Source organism: Chaetomium globosum, genomic scaffold (genome assembly GCF_000143365.1).
Source record: "Chaetomium globosum CBS 148.51 scaffold_2 genomic scaffold, whole genome shotgun sequence".
Classification (NCBI taxonomy): Eukaryota; Fungi; Ascomycota; class Sordariomycetes; order Sordariales; family Chaetomiaceae; genus Chaetomium; species Chaetomium globosum.
In genome coordinates this window covers 882692-899443 of record NT_165977.1, presented here as the reverse complement: position 1 = coordinate 899443, position 16752 = coordinate 882692, and the positions used below count along the sequence as shown (strand labels likewise).

Here is a 16752-nt window from a genome sequence, read left to right as displayed (position 1 = left end):
CCTCCACCCCCTCACGAACAGTTGTCGAGCCACATTCGTTGAGCATGCCAGCCTCGTCCAGGAACAGCTTCCTTTTCACATCCCTTCGGCACGCGCCTCTTCACGCCACTGCAACGCCGTTGTCGTACTCTCCACCTGCCCCCTGACCTGCCCCCACAAAGAACGTCCTAAAATCCTGCACCATCCTCGGCAAGCCCTCGGCATAGCGCGCGCGCGCGGCCCCCCACTCCCGGTACGGCCCGTGCTCGAGGGTCAGCGCGTCGCACACGGGGAAGAAGGTCGCGCCGGAGGCTTCGATCAGGGCGCGGTGCTGCGGCGCGCCGACAAAGGTTACCGGGTAGTGGGCGGCGGTGAGGTGGCGCGCGATGGAGGTCAGCGGGAGGACGTGGCCGGGCGCGGTGGAGGTGGTGCAGAGGATGAGGATTGCGGGGGGGAGGGGGGTTGGCGGGGTTGGGGTGGTGGTGGTGATGGTGGTGGTGGTGGTAGGACTGGACATGGTGGTTGGGCGGTGGTGATAGTGTTGTTAGGGAAAGCGTCGTGGTGGGGGTTGGGGATGATAGTATGTGTGTGTTGCTCTAGGATTGTATTGGGTGAGACGTAATTTCCTAGGAGCGGAGTAGAGGCTTGGACGGCGTACGGGGATATAACGCAGGATGTCCGGAACGAGGTTTGGAGTGTTGCGGTGCTTGGCTCCGGACTCCCCCGGCCGCGGGACCGGACATGCGGCGGGCCGATGCAGTTCCCAAGGTTCGGTATGTATCACCATCACTTTATTGTTTAGCCGACATGCTTTTTGCAGCGGGCCGCTGTGTCTTGTGCTCTTGCAACGGGCGGTCTGGACCCGGACTTCATAACCGACTCCTTCGCGAGCATGCCGAGCCGAGAGCTCGGGACCGATAAAGGTACCAAGACCCGAGAGATGATAGTACAAGTTGCTGTGTTGCGATGGTGACCCTAAATAACTCGGTACCTCTCCCGGATGTCTGTTTCACAAAGATCTTTTTTATATATCAAAGTCTCACGTAGGGTAGGATGAAGCAAGCCCAAAGAACCGGGTAAGGGACACGATAGCCTGTTATCCCTAGTTATAAATGCTTTTACGAAAGCAGGATGTGTAAATACTGTGGAAGGAGAGAGTCGAACTAGATGAAGATGATGTTGATGGCAAGTTGCTCTAGGGGAAGCTTGTCGACTTTATCCTACTAATCCTGTCCGGAGGACAATATTGCGCTCAAACTTTTGGAAATTACTATGGGAAACTGATAAGCTTGAACGGCCCTTTTATCGCGGAGTGTCGATTGGTTGAAAGGCTTCGCGGAGTGTCGATTGGTTGGAAGGCTTTCCTCACGTGACTTCGTGAGAATAAACCGATTTACGTTTACACATCTGCGTTTCGCGTTTTAAATGGATCTCACAATTGTCGTAGGCGGCGCTGACGAGGCGGCTACGGCACGGAAGACATGTCGCAAATGCCGGACCGAGCAAACCATTGACCAGTTCTACGACGCTCGCGGGAACGGAAGGATTGTTGTTAACTGTTTAGGTTGCCGGAACAAGCAGAAGCACCATGTAGCAATCCTTGGTTACCATTTTTTTCTTCATCTAACGTATCGCAGGTTGATGCGTCACGAGCAAGCATTCAGGCTTCTCGCGCGATCGCCCGCGGAGAATGTCGTGCCCCTCCTCTCGCACCTGCGTTTGCGCCTACACCTGTCCCACAACCTCTCCTGCCTATACCTAGGCCTCGAAGGAACCTCACACACGGCGTCCTTGCGGAGATGTATCACGAAAGGGGGCGCGTTGCTACAGATAGCCCGGAAATGGCAATCGCCAGGGATCAACGATTAGCAATCCAGCGACGCCACCGCGTGAAACGGCGCCATGGCGAGCAGCCTTCGCCAACCCCGCCGCTAAGCGGGTTGCTTCGAGGAGAGCAGGTACGGAATGCTGGTGATGAGGCACCTACGATCAACCGAGATAACAGGCTCCCCGTGCAAGTTTTTGAGGAAGAGCAATTCGAAGGTGACGCGGATGACTTACGACACGCATTGCAACAGCTGCCCCACCGTGGGTCACTTCCCCAACGCCGTCCTGCCTCTCCTGGCCTCTCTCGTGGTCGTCCGCGTGGCCGTCCCCGACTTGCACGCAACCCAGTTGGTCGCCCTCGCAAGCAACGACTTGCCGAAGAGAATACCCCGCGAGAATTCGACGAGCCCGCTCCGCAGTTCATGGGAAACGATCAAGAGGCGCCACTGTCACCCGAAGATATTGCAATAAAGAGGGAGTTTGATGAAGCACTTGCCGCAGTGGAGATGCAGCGATGCCTGCGTTGCAAGGAGCGCTGGTTCGACATCAAGCTCATGGCGGACGGCGTTTGCAAGCGCTGCCACGACAAAGACGACGAAGCGGCAGGACGAACCTTTTCTCTTTTCCGCAGAGAACAAGCTTGATTTTGGCATCGTCCCACCCCAGTTGCCCCAACTAGAGCCGTTGGAGGAGCTTTTCATTGCGCGTGTGCACGTCAGCGTCAATGTATTCACTGTATGCGATGTTTCCTGCGAGAGAGTCTACTTACTAACTAGCACCAGGTTCGTGGGCAGCAATACAAGTATCGTGGTCATATTGTACACTTCCTGCGCGACGTGGGCAAGGTGTATTCCGAGCTTCCCTTATTGCCCAAGGATTTGGACATTGTTATCCTCCGCCCACGTGGATCTGAGAATGCTGAACAGATGGACCGACAATTCCGCAACCGCTTCCGAGTCCGCCGAGCAGCAGTCGAGACATGGCTCAGATTCCTCGCCGACAACCACCCTGGCTATCGGAGTTTCACCTGGAACTACGACAACCTCTCCCAGTTGCCAGAGGACGGCAACGTCTTTGATCAGCTGAATATCCACGAGGTCGAGGAGTGTGAAGGGTTGCCTGCAGATTCTGGCCCTGTTGAAGCGCCGGAAGAGGACGGAGAGGCTGTTGACGAAGCTGCGGTGCCCAATGTGCTAGTCCACGACTCAGAATTGAACCAGCTGCAAGAGCGAGTCGACCGTGGGGCTGCCGAAGTCAATGCCGCCAATGAGCAAGTGCCCCTACATCCCGTTGAGCCTCAGGCTGCTCATCAGCTGAAGATGCCTTCCATCCGACGTACTCCTCTTGACGAGTTCAACCAAACGCATGCTCTGCTCTCACTAGCTTGCCCGACCCTGTTTCCTCGAGTGGTTGCGGACTTCGTTGAACCTAGACAGCGCAAGATCTCCTACCAGGATTACATCCAGCATGCCATGAACTGGGAAGATGGCCGATTCGCTAAACATCACAGCTTCCGATTCATCGCGCTAAACACTCTGATGAGGCAGCAGCAAGGGGTCACAGTCGATTCTACGTCAGCAAGAATCACCGCACACCCCTCGGATCTATCGCGAGATACCATCACGAGCTATGGGGTTGAAATTGTCCAATCACGCTATCAGGCAACTGCAGGCGTTAGATGCTGTGGCGGGGAAGGACCTCTCAGAGGATTCAATAGGTATATAAGTAGCGACGACGAGAGTGTAGATGCATCAGCGCTTGGAACGATAATAGAAATGATTGGTAGAGGTGGGATAAGAAGCTCGAGTGAATGGAGTTGATGGCCGACGGACAGATATTGGCGCTTCGTCTCTCCCGTATTTAACCCTAACCCGGATTGTCCTCCGGAGAGGGACAGGAAAATTGCCAGGAGCGGGAGAGAGGAAGGAAGCGCCCCGTAGCGTAGCGAAGGGCCGCGCGACTGACGAACGAAGCGACGCCAGCAATTTTATAATTCGCGGTGAGGTAGTGATTCGAAGTAGAGATTCCAGGTAATAATTAGATTAAAGTATCGAGTCAGACCGAGATCCAAAAGCTGCTATCTAGACAGAATATACCTAAAAAAGCAATCTTCTCACAACCGGCAACACGAAAATAGGGGCTTATCCCAAATGATAAAAATGACAAAAACTTATCAAACGACAACTACAAGATTCGAACTTGTGAGGGCGAACCCAACAGATGCCTCGAACGTGGAAATTCAAGTCTGTCGCCTTAACCACTCGGCCAAGTTGTCATTAAAAAGAAAGCGGTCGTCTTCCGGCTTAAGAAGCCAACCGTGGTCGGCGCGGCAGCGAAACAGGAGTGACCGTGCCCGCTGCGCGCGGGCACGCCAAAGGAAGCCTGGAGGAACTTGCCGGCTGCAGGTAGGCCCCATAGCGGAGTCAACGATGTAATTGTCAAAGGCGGAAGAAGAAGCCATCTTGACTGCAATGGAATTATAAACAGTATCAGGAGATGATTCTAGTTTAGGTCAGAAAATCGGGATGGAAAGAACGTATCGAGTTCCTTGGATTGGGAAAATGGAGCACCGCGGTGTAAAAAAGGTGGCCTCTAGCACCGGTTTGACCTCATCGCCGATGTATGACGCCGCATTCTTGAGTCTCCAGTAAGCTATATCGTCATCTAGGGGCTTCAGTAATCAGATCCCGTAAAGATTAACCTCTGTGGCGTAATCTCACAGAGCTGATAGGTTCCGTGTATTTTGTGCGTCAAAGAAGCAATTTGCTTCGCTACCCTTCGTCACGTATTCCTGCTGAGCCTGGCAATCTTGGCAATGTTGACGTTCTCTGTAGTCGTGGTTTCAGGAGTGGGACGTCATGGCCGAATCCGCGCAGACTGAAGCTGCTGACGAAGAAGCGGGTGCGTCGCTCTAGTAGTATAGTCAACCCATAATAGATGTTGACCCTGCAAACCTCATCTTTCGCCACTTTTTGACAGAAATCCGATTTTTTTGTTCGTGTTCGTGATTGTCAAGGAATGCGCGACGGAGGCATGCAAAAGCAGGAGCGAAGCAGCGAGCCACAGGGCCCTGACGCCAAGTGCGGGTTAGCGGCTTTTCTCCGGCGATCCGATTGGCCAGGTGTCAAAGCATTAAATGGTCCGTGCACCTCCACCGCCAAGACCAACTGCGAGATGCCAATTCGAGGAAGCAAAATGCAGATGACGCCAGACTTCGAGATGCTATCGAGAGAAGTCGAACAAGAGGGACCGTGCCCGCTGCGCGCGGGCCCGCCAAAGGAAGCCTGGAGGAACGCGCCGGCGCAATTAGCCCACGACCGCATCACAATGCCGTCGTGCGATTAGTTTTAGGATGGCTGATAAATGTTGGGAAGCAAGCAAGAGCAGTTCTTTGGTCAATCTCAGAAGTTAGTACTACAGCACAGCGGTGCTCCAGGGCTGGCTGGTAGTTCGGGGATTTCGAGCATGGTTTGGTGACGAGAATGGGTTTCTACTTGCAACTCCCACAGAGCCAACTGGTACAAAGCAACTGAAATCTGCAAAAAGAGCTAACGACTCAGTTAACGTACTGAACGAGATTAGTCCCGAACAAGAAATAAATATCTTGCGCTAGCGTAAATAAGGTAGTGAACGTTTTTTAGTCCCTGAGGCAGTGTCTTGGCATCAATCATTCCCAACCATGCCATCCGGCGGGCTAGAGGGTGCTGTATGCAAGCGCCCACAGCATCAAGGCCCCCAACGTGGGTGTGTGTAATTGGTGAGAGCCTGTTGTTGCGGCCTGATCCCGCCCGGCCTGATCCTTTTCAGCTTGCTCTCGTTTTTCTATGGCAACTGTTGTACAAGGCTGCGCTCCCCAGTGTGATAAAACAATATGTCGTTGTCACGTCGCCTCTCTCTCCTCGGGTGACTCAATTCCAGCTTCCGTCAATGTAGGCCAACCGTATAATCCTAACATTCTGCTCGTCAATCTGACGGTCTCATCCGCTTTCATCCGCACCATGACATCCCACAACGCTCTCGACAGCCCCGACTACTATGGGGTCGCTTGGATCGCTGCTCTTCCCATCGAGCGGGCCGCTGCAAAAGCGATGCTCGACGAGGAACATGCGCCTCCAACTGGCTTCGTTAGACACCAAACCGATGCAAACGTTTATACATGGGGGTCGGGTGGGTGAGCACAACATCGTCATCGCCTCTCTTGCCGCCGGAGTCTATGGAACTACCTCGGCTGCGACCACGGCCTCGAGCCTACTTGCCTCTCTGCCATCCATCCGTGTTGGCCTTTTGGTCGGCATAGGCGGCGGCATCGCCCGACCGGACGAAGATTACGATATACGGCTCGGCGACGTTGTCGTGAGCCGGCCCGACGGGACCACAGGCGGCGTCTGCCAATACGACTTGATCAAGGCCAAGTCTGGTGACAGGCGTGAGCGCAAAGGCTTTCTCAGACCACCTCCGACCGTCCTCCTTAATGCGCTTGTCAGCATCCAGGCCGATCACGAGTCGACGTACTCCAAGGTTCCCAACTTCCTTCAACAGATGCTAAAGAAGAACCCGAAAATGAACAGGAGATCCAAGCAAAATCCTGGCTATATTCACCAGGGCACCGACAACGACCGGCTCTTCCAACCTTCATGCCACCACGTCCCCGGGCCGGACTGTCGGAGTTGTAACACGGCTGGCGAGGTTAAACGCGATGCTCGAGACACCACCGACCCCGAGATCCACTACGGGACTATCGCATCCGGCAACTCGCTTGTCAAAGACGCCGCCACGCGTGATCGGATTGTTGCCGACGTCGGCGTGGACTGCATCTGCTTTGAGATGGAAGCAGCCGGCCTGATGAACCACTTTCCCTGTCTTGTGATCCGAGGGATCTGCGACTACGCCGATTCCCACAAGAACGATCGATGGCAACGCTATGCCTCGGCCACCGCCGCTGCGTATACCAAGGAGCTCCTAGCGTACGTGCCGGTCCAGGAGGTTCATGAGACCAAAAGGGCACTGGAAGTGCTTAATCAAGTTAGTGACCCTATATTCTCCCACGGGGGCCTTGGCAAGCGAATGATCAAGAGACAGTAATAATCCCTCTTTGAAGACATTCTGACCTGCATTGCTTCAACAGAAACTCGATAGTGTGCAGCAGACCACAGCTGCAGCGAAACTGGCCACTGATTCCATCCAGGCCGACCTTCGTACCGAGAAGATCGAGCGCTGGCTTCGACCCTCTGATCCGTCTACAAACGCCAACCACGCGAGGGAGCTCCGCCATGAGGGGACAGGTGCGTGGCTCTTGGAAAGTCCGGTCTTCCAAGAGTGGCACTCGGGGTTGCGTCGATATTTATGGCTGCATGGGCTCGCGGGATGTGGAAAGACGGTTCTCAGTGCGACTGTGCTGGATCATCTCGCAAAGGGAAACGACCGTCGTATCCTCAGCTTCTTCTTTGACTTTAGCGACACGGCAAAGCAGACCGTGGATGCCATGCTGCGGTCACTTGCTTTCCAACTCTACCGATGCAGGGCTCGTTCTGCAGGTGTTCTTGACGCCTCATTCCAAGCACACCAGGATGGCCGCAACCAACTTGCAACGAAGACGCTCTCAGATGTTTTATTCAAGATGCTCGCAGTCCAGAAGAAAAGTCTCTATCGTTCTGGATGCCTTAGACGAGTCGAGAACGAGGGCCGACCTACTCCTCTGGATTAAGGACGTAGTGTCCAGGCCAGAGCTGGGCCACGTCCAGCTGATCTGTACCGGTCGGCCTGAAGCCGAGTTCCTGCGCGACATCCCCCCCGTTGATAGGCGAGGGAAACAGCTTAGAACTCAACAAGCAGGCTGTCAACGCCGACATCCGATCATACGTCGCAGCACAGCTTTCGCAACGACGCGAATTTCAGGACAAGCCCTTGTCGCAGGATCTCCTCGAGCTGATCCAGAGTAAGGTTGGAGACGGGGCCGGCGGGATGTGAGATATCACTGCTTCGATCGATATGCTGATGGTTTGCTGACACGGTGCTTAGGTTCAGGTGGGCGTTCTGTCAATTGGATAGCCTAGCTCGATGTCGTCATGAAGCAGCTATTGAGGAGGCTCTCGCATCTTTGCCGCGGACCCTGGAAGACACGTACCGACGCATGATTGAATGCATACCGATGGAGCTTAAAAACGACGCGACGCGGCTCCTGCAGTTTCTAGTGCATTCGACGCGACCTCTCAAGCTGGCCGAGGCTAAAGAAGTAATAGCAACGCAGATCGAAAACGAGCCGCGAGGGTTTGACGTCAAGCGTCGACTGTTTTGCGATACTGATGTTTTGGACTACTGTCCTAGCTTAGTGACAGTCGTTCACGCCGCCGGCAAAGAGCTACATCTTGCCCACTTTTCTGTCAAAGAGTACCTTCTCAGAGACGAGCGGTTCAACATTACAATTGCTAGCATTCCCATTGCGAGGACGTGCTTGACTTATCTTACGGACATAAACGGTAACCACGAAGAGATTAAGCGGGATTTTCCAATGGCAAGATTTGCGGCGGAAGTCTGGACATACTATGCCACGTTCGCTCAGGCTTCGGAAAATATGGTTCAAACAACTGTTAGGTTCCTAGAAGAGGAAGTGACGTTTCAGCGGTGGGCTCGTTTGTATCAGTCTGATAGGGCCTGGGACGATGACCCAGGTCCTCCACTAGGTTCCAGGCTCTATTATGCTTGCTTCGCTGGGCTCGTGACACCTGCGCAAATTCTTATCAGCAAAGGAGCGGACGTCAACGGGCAGGGCGGCTTCTACGGCAACGCTCTCCAAGCCGCCTCATTGAAAGGCCATCAAGAGATTGTCAAACTGCTGTTGGACAAGGGAGCGGACGTCAACGCGCAGGGCGGTGGATATGGCAACGCTCTCCGAGCCGCCTCATTGGAAGGTCACCAAGAGATTGTCAAACTGCTGTTGGACAAGGGAGCAGACGTCAACGGGCAGGGCGGCGGATATGGCAACGCTCTCCGCGCCGCCTCATTAGAAGGCCATCAAGAGATTGTCAAACTACTGTTGGACAAGGGAGCGGACGTCAACGCGCAGGGCGGCTTCTACGGCAACGCTCTCCAGGCCGCCTCACTGAGAGGCCATCAAGAGGTTGTCAAACCACTGTTGGACAAGGGAGCGGACGTCAACGCGCAGGGCGGCCGATATGGCAACGCTCTCCAGGCCGCCTCATTGGAAGGCCATCAAGAGATTGTCAAACTGCTGTTGGACAAGGGAGCAGACGTCAACGCGCAGGGCGGCGGATATGGCAACGCTCTCCAGGCCGCCTCATCGAAAGGCTATCAAGAGATTGTCAAACTGTTTGAAAAAAGGGGCGGTATGACATCGTCTTTGAAGCGCTCCAGCTCTAGAATTCCAGGCAACCCGAAAAAAAAACTTCGTCCTATGGTCCCTGAACCAGTTGATCAAATGGCCAATCGAGAGTAGAAGCTCGTTGCGATGCGTCCTGGGTTCGGGTCCTAGATTTTCGATCACCCAGGTGGAAATGGGGATGTCTGTAGGATAGCCGCCATCTCCTGTTGATAGCTGTCGTGTAAGAAGCACTCGTCGCAAGAAGGGAATCAGTTTGTACGCGGGCTAAACCGGGACCTTCAGTATGAGCAGCTTTCACTGGCCGTGTTCGTAGGAAATACAAAGCTGAGGTCAATAGGAGTAGGCTCTTATTGAGCTTAAAGTTGCTGTAGATAGCGAGCTTGGTCTCAGCTAACTATCGCATTCCAGCCACACATGACACTCCAGGTGGGGAACGACGGCGGCGTTGGGGCGAACGTCGAGAGCATAGATCCTCAAGAGCATTACCAAGCCTTCCTGGATGTCCTATCCGCGGTCCGACGTAGCGAAATCAAGGATATGAAGAGGCGAGGGCAGTTGACCCAAGCCAGGACGACAACACTGCTGCCCAGCGTGGTCGCCATTTCTATACCATGCTACAGGACCTCCAAGATTCGCCTTTCCGTGGCATGGGACTTCCCAGCCGCGAGGAGATCGACGCGATATTGAAGCTCCAGAATAGGAAGGACAGCAGCGCGACGACAACTATCTAGGGTAGGCAAACCAATCCGTCTTCTGCGCATGCGGACGAACCCCATAAAAGCCTGCGGCGGCCCGCCCACGGAGACGAAGGACCAGCAGATGTGGTTGGTCCGGCGTGCAGATGAAGCTCAAACTCAGTCGTTATACAAGGTACGTCTCAGAAGAAGAAAAGTTGCGTTGGAAAAATATCGCCAAGTTGATCGTTGATGAGATCAGCCAGGTGGGCGGGCTCACGCTCGCGGCGGTAGACAGCCATCTGCGGCAGTACAGGGACGACCAGCATCGCCCGTTTGGCGGGATCCCAATGATTATGTTCTTCGGCGACTTCTTCCAGTTCGACCCCGTCCTGCAGACCAGCCTCCTCTTGCCAATGCCTAGGGACCGCGGCGGACAGAGACCAGAGAGCGCTGCAAGGCACTTAGCTGCGCATAGGCTGTTCCTCCAGTTCACCACCGTTGTCATCCTCCGCGAACAGGTCCGCGCGGCCGGCTGTCCAAGGCTGCGGGGCTTCCTCCGGCGTCTGCGCAACGGCGAGCAGACCGAGCTAGACTTTCAGCGGCTATGCCACCGCCTCTATACATCATCGTGCAAGTCCTCCTTCGTAGATGGCTTGAGAGCCATCACGCCCCTGAACCAAGACCGGTGGGACCTGAACATGGCCGCCGTTGTCCAGCGGGCTCGTGCCCACGGCAAACACATCTCCATCTTTGTGGCCAAGCATGACACCGAATCGGGGAAGCGGCTGCGCGTCGAAGAGCTGGGGGACGTACTCCGCCACGGAGACGACTCGCAGCTGCCGACCCCTGGCCTCTTCTTTTACGCCCAAGGCATGCCGGTCGTGGTGACTCGGAACCAGTTTGTCGGACTGAAGGTGGTCAACGGCGCACCTTTCAAGGCCGTCGACATCTTTCCCGACCTTGCTGCCGGCACCATTGCCCTCGCCAGTGACGTGACTCTTCATCTTGGACCGCCGGTGGCCGTCCTCCTTCAGTCAGACGATAGCGCGGACCTCGCCATTCCCGGGCTCCCCAATGGCACCATTTTAATCAACAAAGAAGACAGACAGCCTCTCCGGCCGATCCATGCAAGAAGAGAACAAAGAAAACAGCCATGGGTTCAGTAAGAGGGAAAAAAACGACACTGATCACCGAAGAGGAAGGACAGAGGCCCGTGCCAGCAAAGACCGTCTGTGCACCTCTGTTGCCAAGCCCAACTTCGAGACGCTCATCGTAGTTATCACGACCCGGACCTAGAGTCACGGTGATGATCTTTGTTGCAACATGAAGAGGTGAAGAAGCTAAGGAGCCAAGGGCTTGGCTATAAGGTGAGGATCGAGCATGAACCACCGGATAGCATCATCTACCAGGTAAGGGTTGGTTCCGTGACAGTCAGAGGCAAGTTCCACCAGCTTTACAATGCAGGTGAGAATACAGGCGAGATAAAAGCTTTACAGTACAGGTGAGAACTGATACTGTTTTTAGTGGATAGTTGATAGTTCGAAAAAGGAAAGAAATTGGTCCGTGTTTGGAGCATACCATGGCTTTTCTCACTTAAGGAACCTTCCGGAAGTACTCCAGACGGAATAACATTGAGCTTTGGCCAGCTTGATAACCAACCGTGGCTGATTACTGCCTGTAATGAGTTCCTCGTACGTTCCTCCAGGCAAAAAAAACAGGGAAAACAAAAAACAAACAACACATTCTTTCCTAGATAGCAAACAAGAAACCCAATTTCGCAATCACCAGTATCTGGACTCGGCAAAATGTAACGTCAATTACAAGCGACTACACGGCCTAAACCCAAAGCCTCGCAGCCCAAACCCAACCCGACATTCATTCATTCCACACAGCCGACGCCCCCCAATCACCCCCCATCATCAACGACTCCAACGCCGCCTCCAACACCCTCGCATACTGCCCCCGATACGCCACCGCAAGCCTCTGATTCTCCGTCCTCGGCGGCGGCAACCTATCCCCATCCCCTTCCTCCTCCCCTTCCTCCCCCAACCCAACCTCCATCAACCGCTCATGATCACCCCGCAACTTCCCCCCCAGCGCCGCTCTCACCATCTCCACCACCCCCGCCACCTCACGCGACGGCGGCTTCACTTCCACTTCCACACCCACCCCAACCTGCCGCCCCGCCCCCCGCTTCTTGCAGCCACTGCTCCGTCATCTGCAGCTGCGCGGGCGTCGCTAGCGTCGTGGCTAGGTCGGTCAGCAGTGCGGGCTCGAAGTGCGCGAAGCAGGGGAGCAGCGCTAGACTTCCACTGCTGCTGGTGGTGGTGGTGGCGCCCTCCATCGTTGTTGTCGCCGCCGTCGGGGATTGGTCGTCGGAGGGGGGTTGGGTTCAGGGTTGGCCGTGCGCGGTAGACGGCGGCGGAGCTGGGGTGGGTGACGGGGCGGAGGGAGACGAGGAAGGTTTGGGGGAGGTGGGGGTTGTGGGTGATGGTTGGGTCGGAGCTGGGCGGGCGCTGCTGGGTCTTGCGCAGGTGCACGTAGTCGTTGTGCAGGGAGGGGGTGGGCGGTAGGATGAAACCGTAGCCGAGGAGGAGCTCGCTGTTGGTTTTGAGGCCGTAGTTGTTGAAGACCTGCGCGCCGGGCGGGTAGCGGTCACCGCACACGAGCGTGCAGGCGTCGGCGGGGGAGGTGGTGTCCCAGGAGTAGACGGCCGTGGGGGAGTGGTTGGCGATGTCGAGGAGGGGTTGGAGGATGGAGAAGTCGTCGAGTTCGACGCTTTGGGGAAGGAGGGTGGATATGTGCCGTTTTGTGGTGTCAGATAGGATGAGGGAGGGGCGGAAACTGCGACTGGTGAAGATGGTGAAAGCCCATTTGTACATCAGGGACGTATAGGCGGCGACGTCGGGGAAGTTCTCATTTTTCAGGATCTTCCGGGCTTGCTTGAACTCGCCCTTGACGTTGGCCTGGATCTCTTGGATGGCGACATGGGCGTTGGTGCACTCCAGATAGGCGATGTCGTCCTCGGGCCAGAATGCCGGCAGCACCCAGGCGTTGACTTGGTCTGGGGAGGGCAGGGTTGCGAGGTATGGCCACCAGAACGAATCCTTCCCCTTGAGGTACTCCTTGATTAGAAAGAAGCGGCCAAGGACATGGGGCGGGACGGATTGGGTGAAGCTGGGAGGGAATGCCCCAGTCCGTGGACTTGGTGGGGAATCGGTGGGATTGGTAGCGGCATTATCGGTGAGTTTGATGGGACCATCGATGAGGGCGTTCAGGTAGCTGAGGGTTGTTGTAGCGGGGCACGTAACTGCCCTGAAGCCCGGCTGCAGGGCATCACCGGTTGACGGTTTGACGCGCAGGGAATACTTGGTGACATTATCGTTGTAGATCTCGAGAGACGGATGCAGTTTTCCGCCGTGTTTCTCCGACCACTCAAGGAGCGTGTCGAAGCGGGCTTGTTCTGAAGGCTTCATCTTGAATTTGGACTGATTCGGAAGGAGGGGTTGTCGGGAATAAGAAGAGCACAGCTCTTCGTGCTTTGGAAGGTATTAGTCAACCTCGCATCTCCCTGCTCTTTGATCGAAAAACTGCCCCGGCTTGGCGATACCGGCCCGACTCTTGGTTCGGCCCCGCATAATTAAGCGGAGCGGAGCCGACGTAACCCGAGAGCAAAATCTTGTGAATTGGACACGAGAGCTTCATTTCCGAATCGTGGTTGGATATCTGACGTTAATTTTCATGGAAATGCTTATTATACTTCACAATTCCCTTCCAATAATTCTTCCAGTTTTTTACCGGTTTGTTACGAATGAGAAAAGACCATATTTTGTGGTTTCGAGGATTCCTCGGCCAACTGCGGGTCTCCGGTCCCTGCCGATCCCAGGATGACGTCTTGACTCGGCGGCGCCGATGCAGGACACGATGCTCCACACAACCTTCTTTAAATAAGAAGATCGCCTCTGTCTCACCTGCACGACATCCCCAAGGACCACTCGACATGGCCTACTCTCAAGATGGCCGCTCCCACCCCCAAGTCCGACTTATACCAACAAACATCGGGTCCCCTCCAACAATCCGAGGGTAGCTCGTCCCACACCCACCCCAGTCCCACCACCGACGAGAAAGACATCACCACTACCGATGACGACGACGACGACAACCCCTCCTCCGACACAGAAGCCGACTATGACGGCCACCGACCCACCCCGCTCGAGATCCCGCTCTCGCGCACCCGCACCGCCAACACAGCCCGCTCCGCCAGCACCGTGACCACCGTCACCAGCCACAACCCCAGCATCACCGGCGGCCGAGGAGGAGGAGGAGGAGGAGGAGGAGAAGCCGACCCGTCCAGCACCACCACCAGCCGCAACAACACCAACCCCACGCTCGCGCGCCGCACCACCACCACCATCCTCTCGCGGATCCGCTCCCGCCCGCAACCGACCTTCACCCACCCCCTCTCGCACATCCCCACCACCACCTCCCAACTCGTCGACTTCGACAGCGCCTCGGACCCCTACCGCCCGGCCAACTGGCCGCTGCACAAAAAAGTCCTCACTACCCTCCTCTACGGCCTGGTGACCATGAGCGCAACCTGGGCATCCTCCTGCTACAGCGCGGGCACGGCGCAGGTGGCGGCAGAGTTTGGGGTGGGCGGGCAGACGGCGGTGCTGGGGACGTCGTTGTTTCTGGTGGGGTTTGGGGTGGGCCCGCTGCTGTGGGCGCCGCTGAGCGAGGTGTATGGGCGAAGGCTGGCGGTGTTTGTGCCGATGTTTGTGGCGGCGTGTTTTAGTTTTGGGAGCGCGGCCAGTAAGGACTTTCAGACGTTGATGCTGACGAGGTTTTGGGGGGCTTTTTTTGCGAGTGCACCCGTGACGAATACGGGCGGCGTGTTGGGGGACTTGTTTGGGCCCGAGGCGAGAGGGGTCGCGATGGCGGGGTATGCGATGGCGGTGGTGGCTGGGCCGGCGTTGGGTATGTTTGTTCTTTTTTGTTTGTTGTTTTGTTGTTGAGGCCTTCGGGGTTGTAGATGGGTGGTTGTCGATGCTAACGGACATAGGTCCGATTGTCTCGACGGCGTTGGTTGTGCAGCCCGGGCTGGGCTGGCGCTGGACCGAGCACCTCGCGGGGATCCTTCAGGCCACCATCTTGCTGCTGGCGGTTGTCTTCATCGACGAGACGTACCCCCCGAAGCTGCTCGTGTACAAGGCCCGCCGGCTGCGCATCGAGAGCGGCAACTGGGCGTTGCATGCCAAGTTTGAGGAGTGGGACGTCAGCGTGGCCGAGCTGGCCCGCAAGTTCCTGGTGCGTCCCATCCAGTTGCTCTGCACTCCGATCTGCTTTCTCGTCGCGCTGTATGCGAGCTTCTGCTACGGAATCCTGTACATGCAGCTCGGCTCCATCCCCATAATATTCGGCGAGGTTCGCGGCTGGTCGCAGCTGGTCGCGGCCCTACCCTTCGTGTGCGTCTTCATCGGTGCTATCCTTGGCTGTGGAGCGAACGTCTACAACCAGGTGCTTTACAACAAGGCGTACCGCGCTGCTGGCAACAGGGCCGTCCCGGAGAGGCGCTTGCCGCCTATGATGCTTGGGTCGGTGCTGTTCGCCGGCGGGCAGTTCATGACAGGCTGGACAGCTGGGCCCAGCATTCACTGGATTGTTCCCTGTCTCGGGCTGGTGATGCTTGGGACGGGCTTCTTTACCATCTTCCAGGCGGCCCTGAATTACCTCGTCGACACCTTCACCGAGTATGCCGCCTCAGCCGTGGCTGCCAACACATTCTTGCGTTCTTGCTTTGCGTGCGCCTTCCCGCTGGTGGTCGGACCCATGTACCACAATCTTGGAGTCGGTCCCGGGTCGTCGATCCCGGCTGGGTTTTCTGTCTTGTTGATACCCGTCCCGTTTGTGTTTTTTGTCTATGGAAAGCGGATCCGGGCCCGGTCCAAGTGGTCCCGGGCGTCCGTTCATGATGGGGCCAAAGGGAAAAGAAGCTCGTAGCGATAACTAGCGATAGGGATACCCATAGATTTAGACCATAGTTAATACTGTACATGTTAGCACCAATACCATCCGACCGGGAACCCAGAAGCAAAGTATTCGGACGCAGTGTAATTCTGTCTCCAGAAAAGGAGGGGTGATACTGGGGCTGTGTCCAGGGAACGTGGGATGAAGAGGCCGGGGAAAAAGGAAGACAGAAAAATGGAAAAAAAAGACAAAAGAACATGTCCCCTCGACCGGAATCGAGCCGGTGACCTTTCGGTATCAATAAATGCCTTTACAGCCGAACGTGATAGCCAACTACACCACAAGGGGATTTCTTGGTTGTTGGATTGCGGGGCTTGAGGCGGGGCTCATCAGGATGACTCCAGCCGAGCCCCGCCAAGACGTAATCCTTGTGGCCGAAGTCCGAGAACCGGAGCCACTCGTCCCACTGCACTGAGAGTGAGCCTGTCCACATGCATCGAAACGAAAACGAATGTCAACCATTCAAGTAAACAAATTTGGCAATCTAACTAGACCCCGCGCGTGATCCTCGCGTATACCTATGCAGTACTTGAAGGAAGGAAAATAACCCCCGCCAAGCAGGCAAGTATCTAAACAAACTTGGTTACCTACCCGCTGAACAAGTGCAAGAACCTGGCCCGCCCAGCAAGCCCATAAACACCCTCCCCTGCCCCTGAACCTGTCTCGCTGTTTACCACACCACCCCATGTGCCTACTACACCCGCCACACCACATCCCTCAACCACCTCCCTACCTCCGCCATATACGCCCCTGTCTTCAACTCCGCATCCCTCATCGCCTCCCTCCCCCCCACCAAGCTCCTAATATGCACATTATCAAACCCATGTAACACATCCGGCACCAACAACCACTTGACGCCACCCCCCTCCCAAGTCTCCTCCCACGCAAACCTTTCATCCTCCC

At 55.9% G+C, this 16752-nt stretch overlaps 8 protein-coding genes and 2 non-coding genes across 10 annotated transcripts in view; 5 read left to right on the top strand and 5 right to left on the bottom strand.

Annotated features, from left to right (window-relative positions):
• Nucleotides 1-100: 100 nt before the first annotated feature.
• CHGG_02415 (uncharacterized protein) lies at nucleotides 101-496 on the bottom strand (the record flags this gene model as incomplete). The annotated part of the gene is made up of 1 exon (XM_001228930.1): nucleotides 101-496. One exon carries the CDS (start codon nucleotides 494-496, stop codon nucleotides 101-103), a length of 396 nt encoding a protein of 131 aa, XP_001228931.1.
• A 1282-nt stretch (nucleotides 497-1778) lies between these two features.
• Nucleotides 1779-3616, top strand: CHGG_02414 (uncharacterized protein; the record flags this gene model as incomplete). The annotated part of the gene is made up of 4 exons (XM_001228929.1): nucleotides 1779-2344; nucleotides 2589-2616; nucleotides 2682-3362; nucleotides 3593-3616. 4 exons carry the CDS (start codon nucleotides 1779-1781, stop codon nucleotides 3614-3616), a joined length of 1299 nt encoding a protein of 432 aa, XP_001228930.1.
• Nucleotides 3617-3984: 368 nt separating this feature from the next.
• Nucleotides 3985-4081, bottom strand: CHGG_11251. The gene has a single exon. It is a non-coding gene; the product is annotated as a tRNA-Ser (tRNA).
• Nucleotides 4082-4664: 583 nt separating this feature from the next.
• On the top strand, nucleotides 4665-5151 carry CHGG_02413 (uncharacterized protein; the record flags this gene model as incomplete). The annotated part of the gene is made up of 2 exons (XM_001228928.1): nucleotides 4665-4707; nucleotides 4823-5151. 2 exons carry the CDS (start codon nucleotides 4665-4667, stop codon nucleotides 5149-5151), a joined length of 372 nt encoding a protein of 123 aa, XP_001228929.1.
• Nucleotides 5152-5485: 334 nt separating this feature from the next.
• On the top strand, nucleotides 5486-9259 carry CHGG_02412 (uncharacterized protein; the record flags this gene model as incomplete). The annotated part of the gene is made up of 5 exons (XM_001228927.1): nucleotides 5486-5552; nucleotides 5740-5973; nucleotides 6104-6770; nucleotides 6932-7741; nucleotides 8131-9259. 5 exons carry the CDS (start codon nucleotides 5486-5488, stop codon nucleotides 9257-9259), a joined length of 2907 nt encoding a protein of 968 aa, XP_001228928.1.
• A 727-nt stretch (nucleotides 9260-9986) lies between these two features.
• Nucleotides 9987-10988, top strand: CHGG_02411 (uncharacterized protein; the record flags this gene model as incomplete). The annotated part of the gene is made up of 1 exon (XM_001228926.1): nucleotides 9987-10988. One exon carries the CDS (start codon nucleotides 9987-9989, stop codon nucleotides 10986-10988), a length of 1002 nt encoding a protein of 333 aa, XP_001228927.1.
• Nucleotides 10989-11969: 981 nt separating this feature from the next.
• CHGG_02410 (uncharacterized protein) lies at nucleotides 11970-13298 on the bottom strand (the record flags this gene model as incomplete). Its single annotated transcript, XM_001228925.1, has 1 exon — nucleotides 11970-13298. The coding sequence occupies one exon, from the start codon at nucleotides 13296-13298 to the stop codon at nucleotides 11970-11972; it is 1329 nt and encodes a 442-aa protein (XP_001228926.1).
• Nucleotides 13299-13838: 540 nt separating this feature from the next.
• CHGG_02409 (uncharacterized protein) lies at nucleotides 13839-15822 on the top strand (the record flags this gene model as incomplete). Its single annotated transcript, XM_001228924.1, has 2 exons — nucleotides 13839-14799; nucleotides 14885-15822. 2 exons carry the CDS (start codon nucleotides 13839-13841, stop codon nucleotides 15820-15822), a joined length of 1899 nt encoding a protein of 632 aa, XP_001228925.1.
• Nucleotides 15823-16049: 227 nt separating this feature from the next.
• Nucleotides 16050-16137, bottom strand: CHGG_11250. The gene has a single exon. It is a non-coding gene; the product is annotated as a tRNA-Tyr (tRNA).
• Nucleotides 16138-16436: 299 nt separating this feature from the next.
• CHGG_02408 (uncharacterized protein) overlaps nucleotides 16437-16752 on the bottom strand; it is a gene marked incomplete at both ends in the record, with an annotated part of 1595 nt that continues 1279 nt past the window's right edge. The window contains one exon of the mRNA XM_001228923.1: nucleotides 16437-16649. Coding sequence (XP_001228924.1) covers nucleotides 16437-16649 — 213 coding nt within the window. The remainder of the gene's footprint in view (nucleotides 16650-16752) is intronic.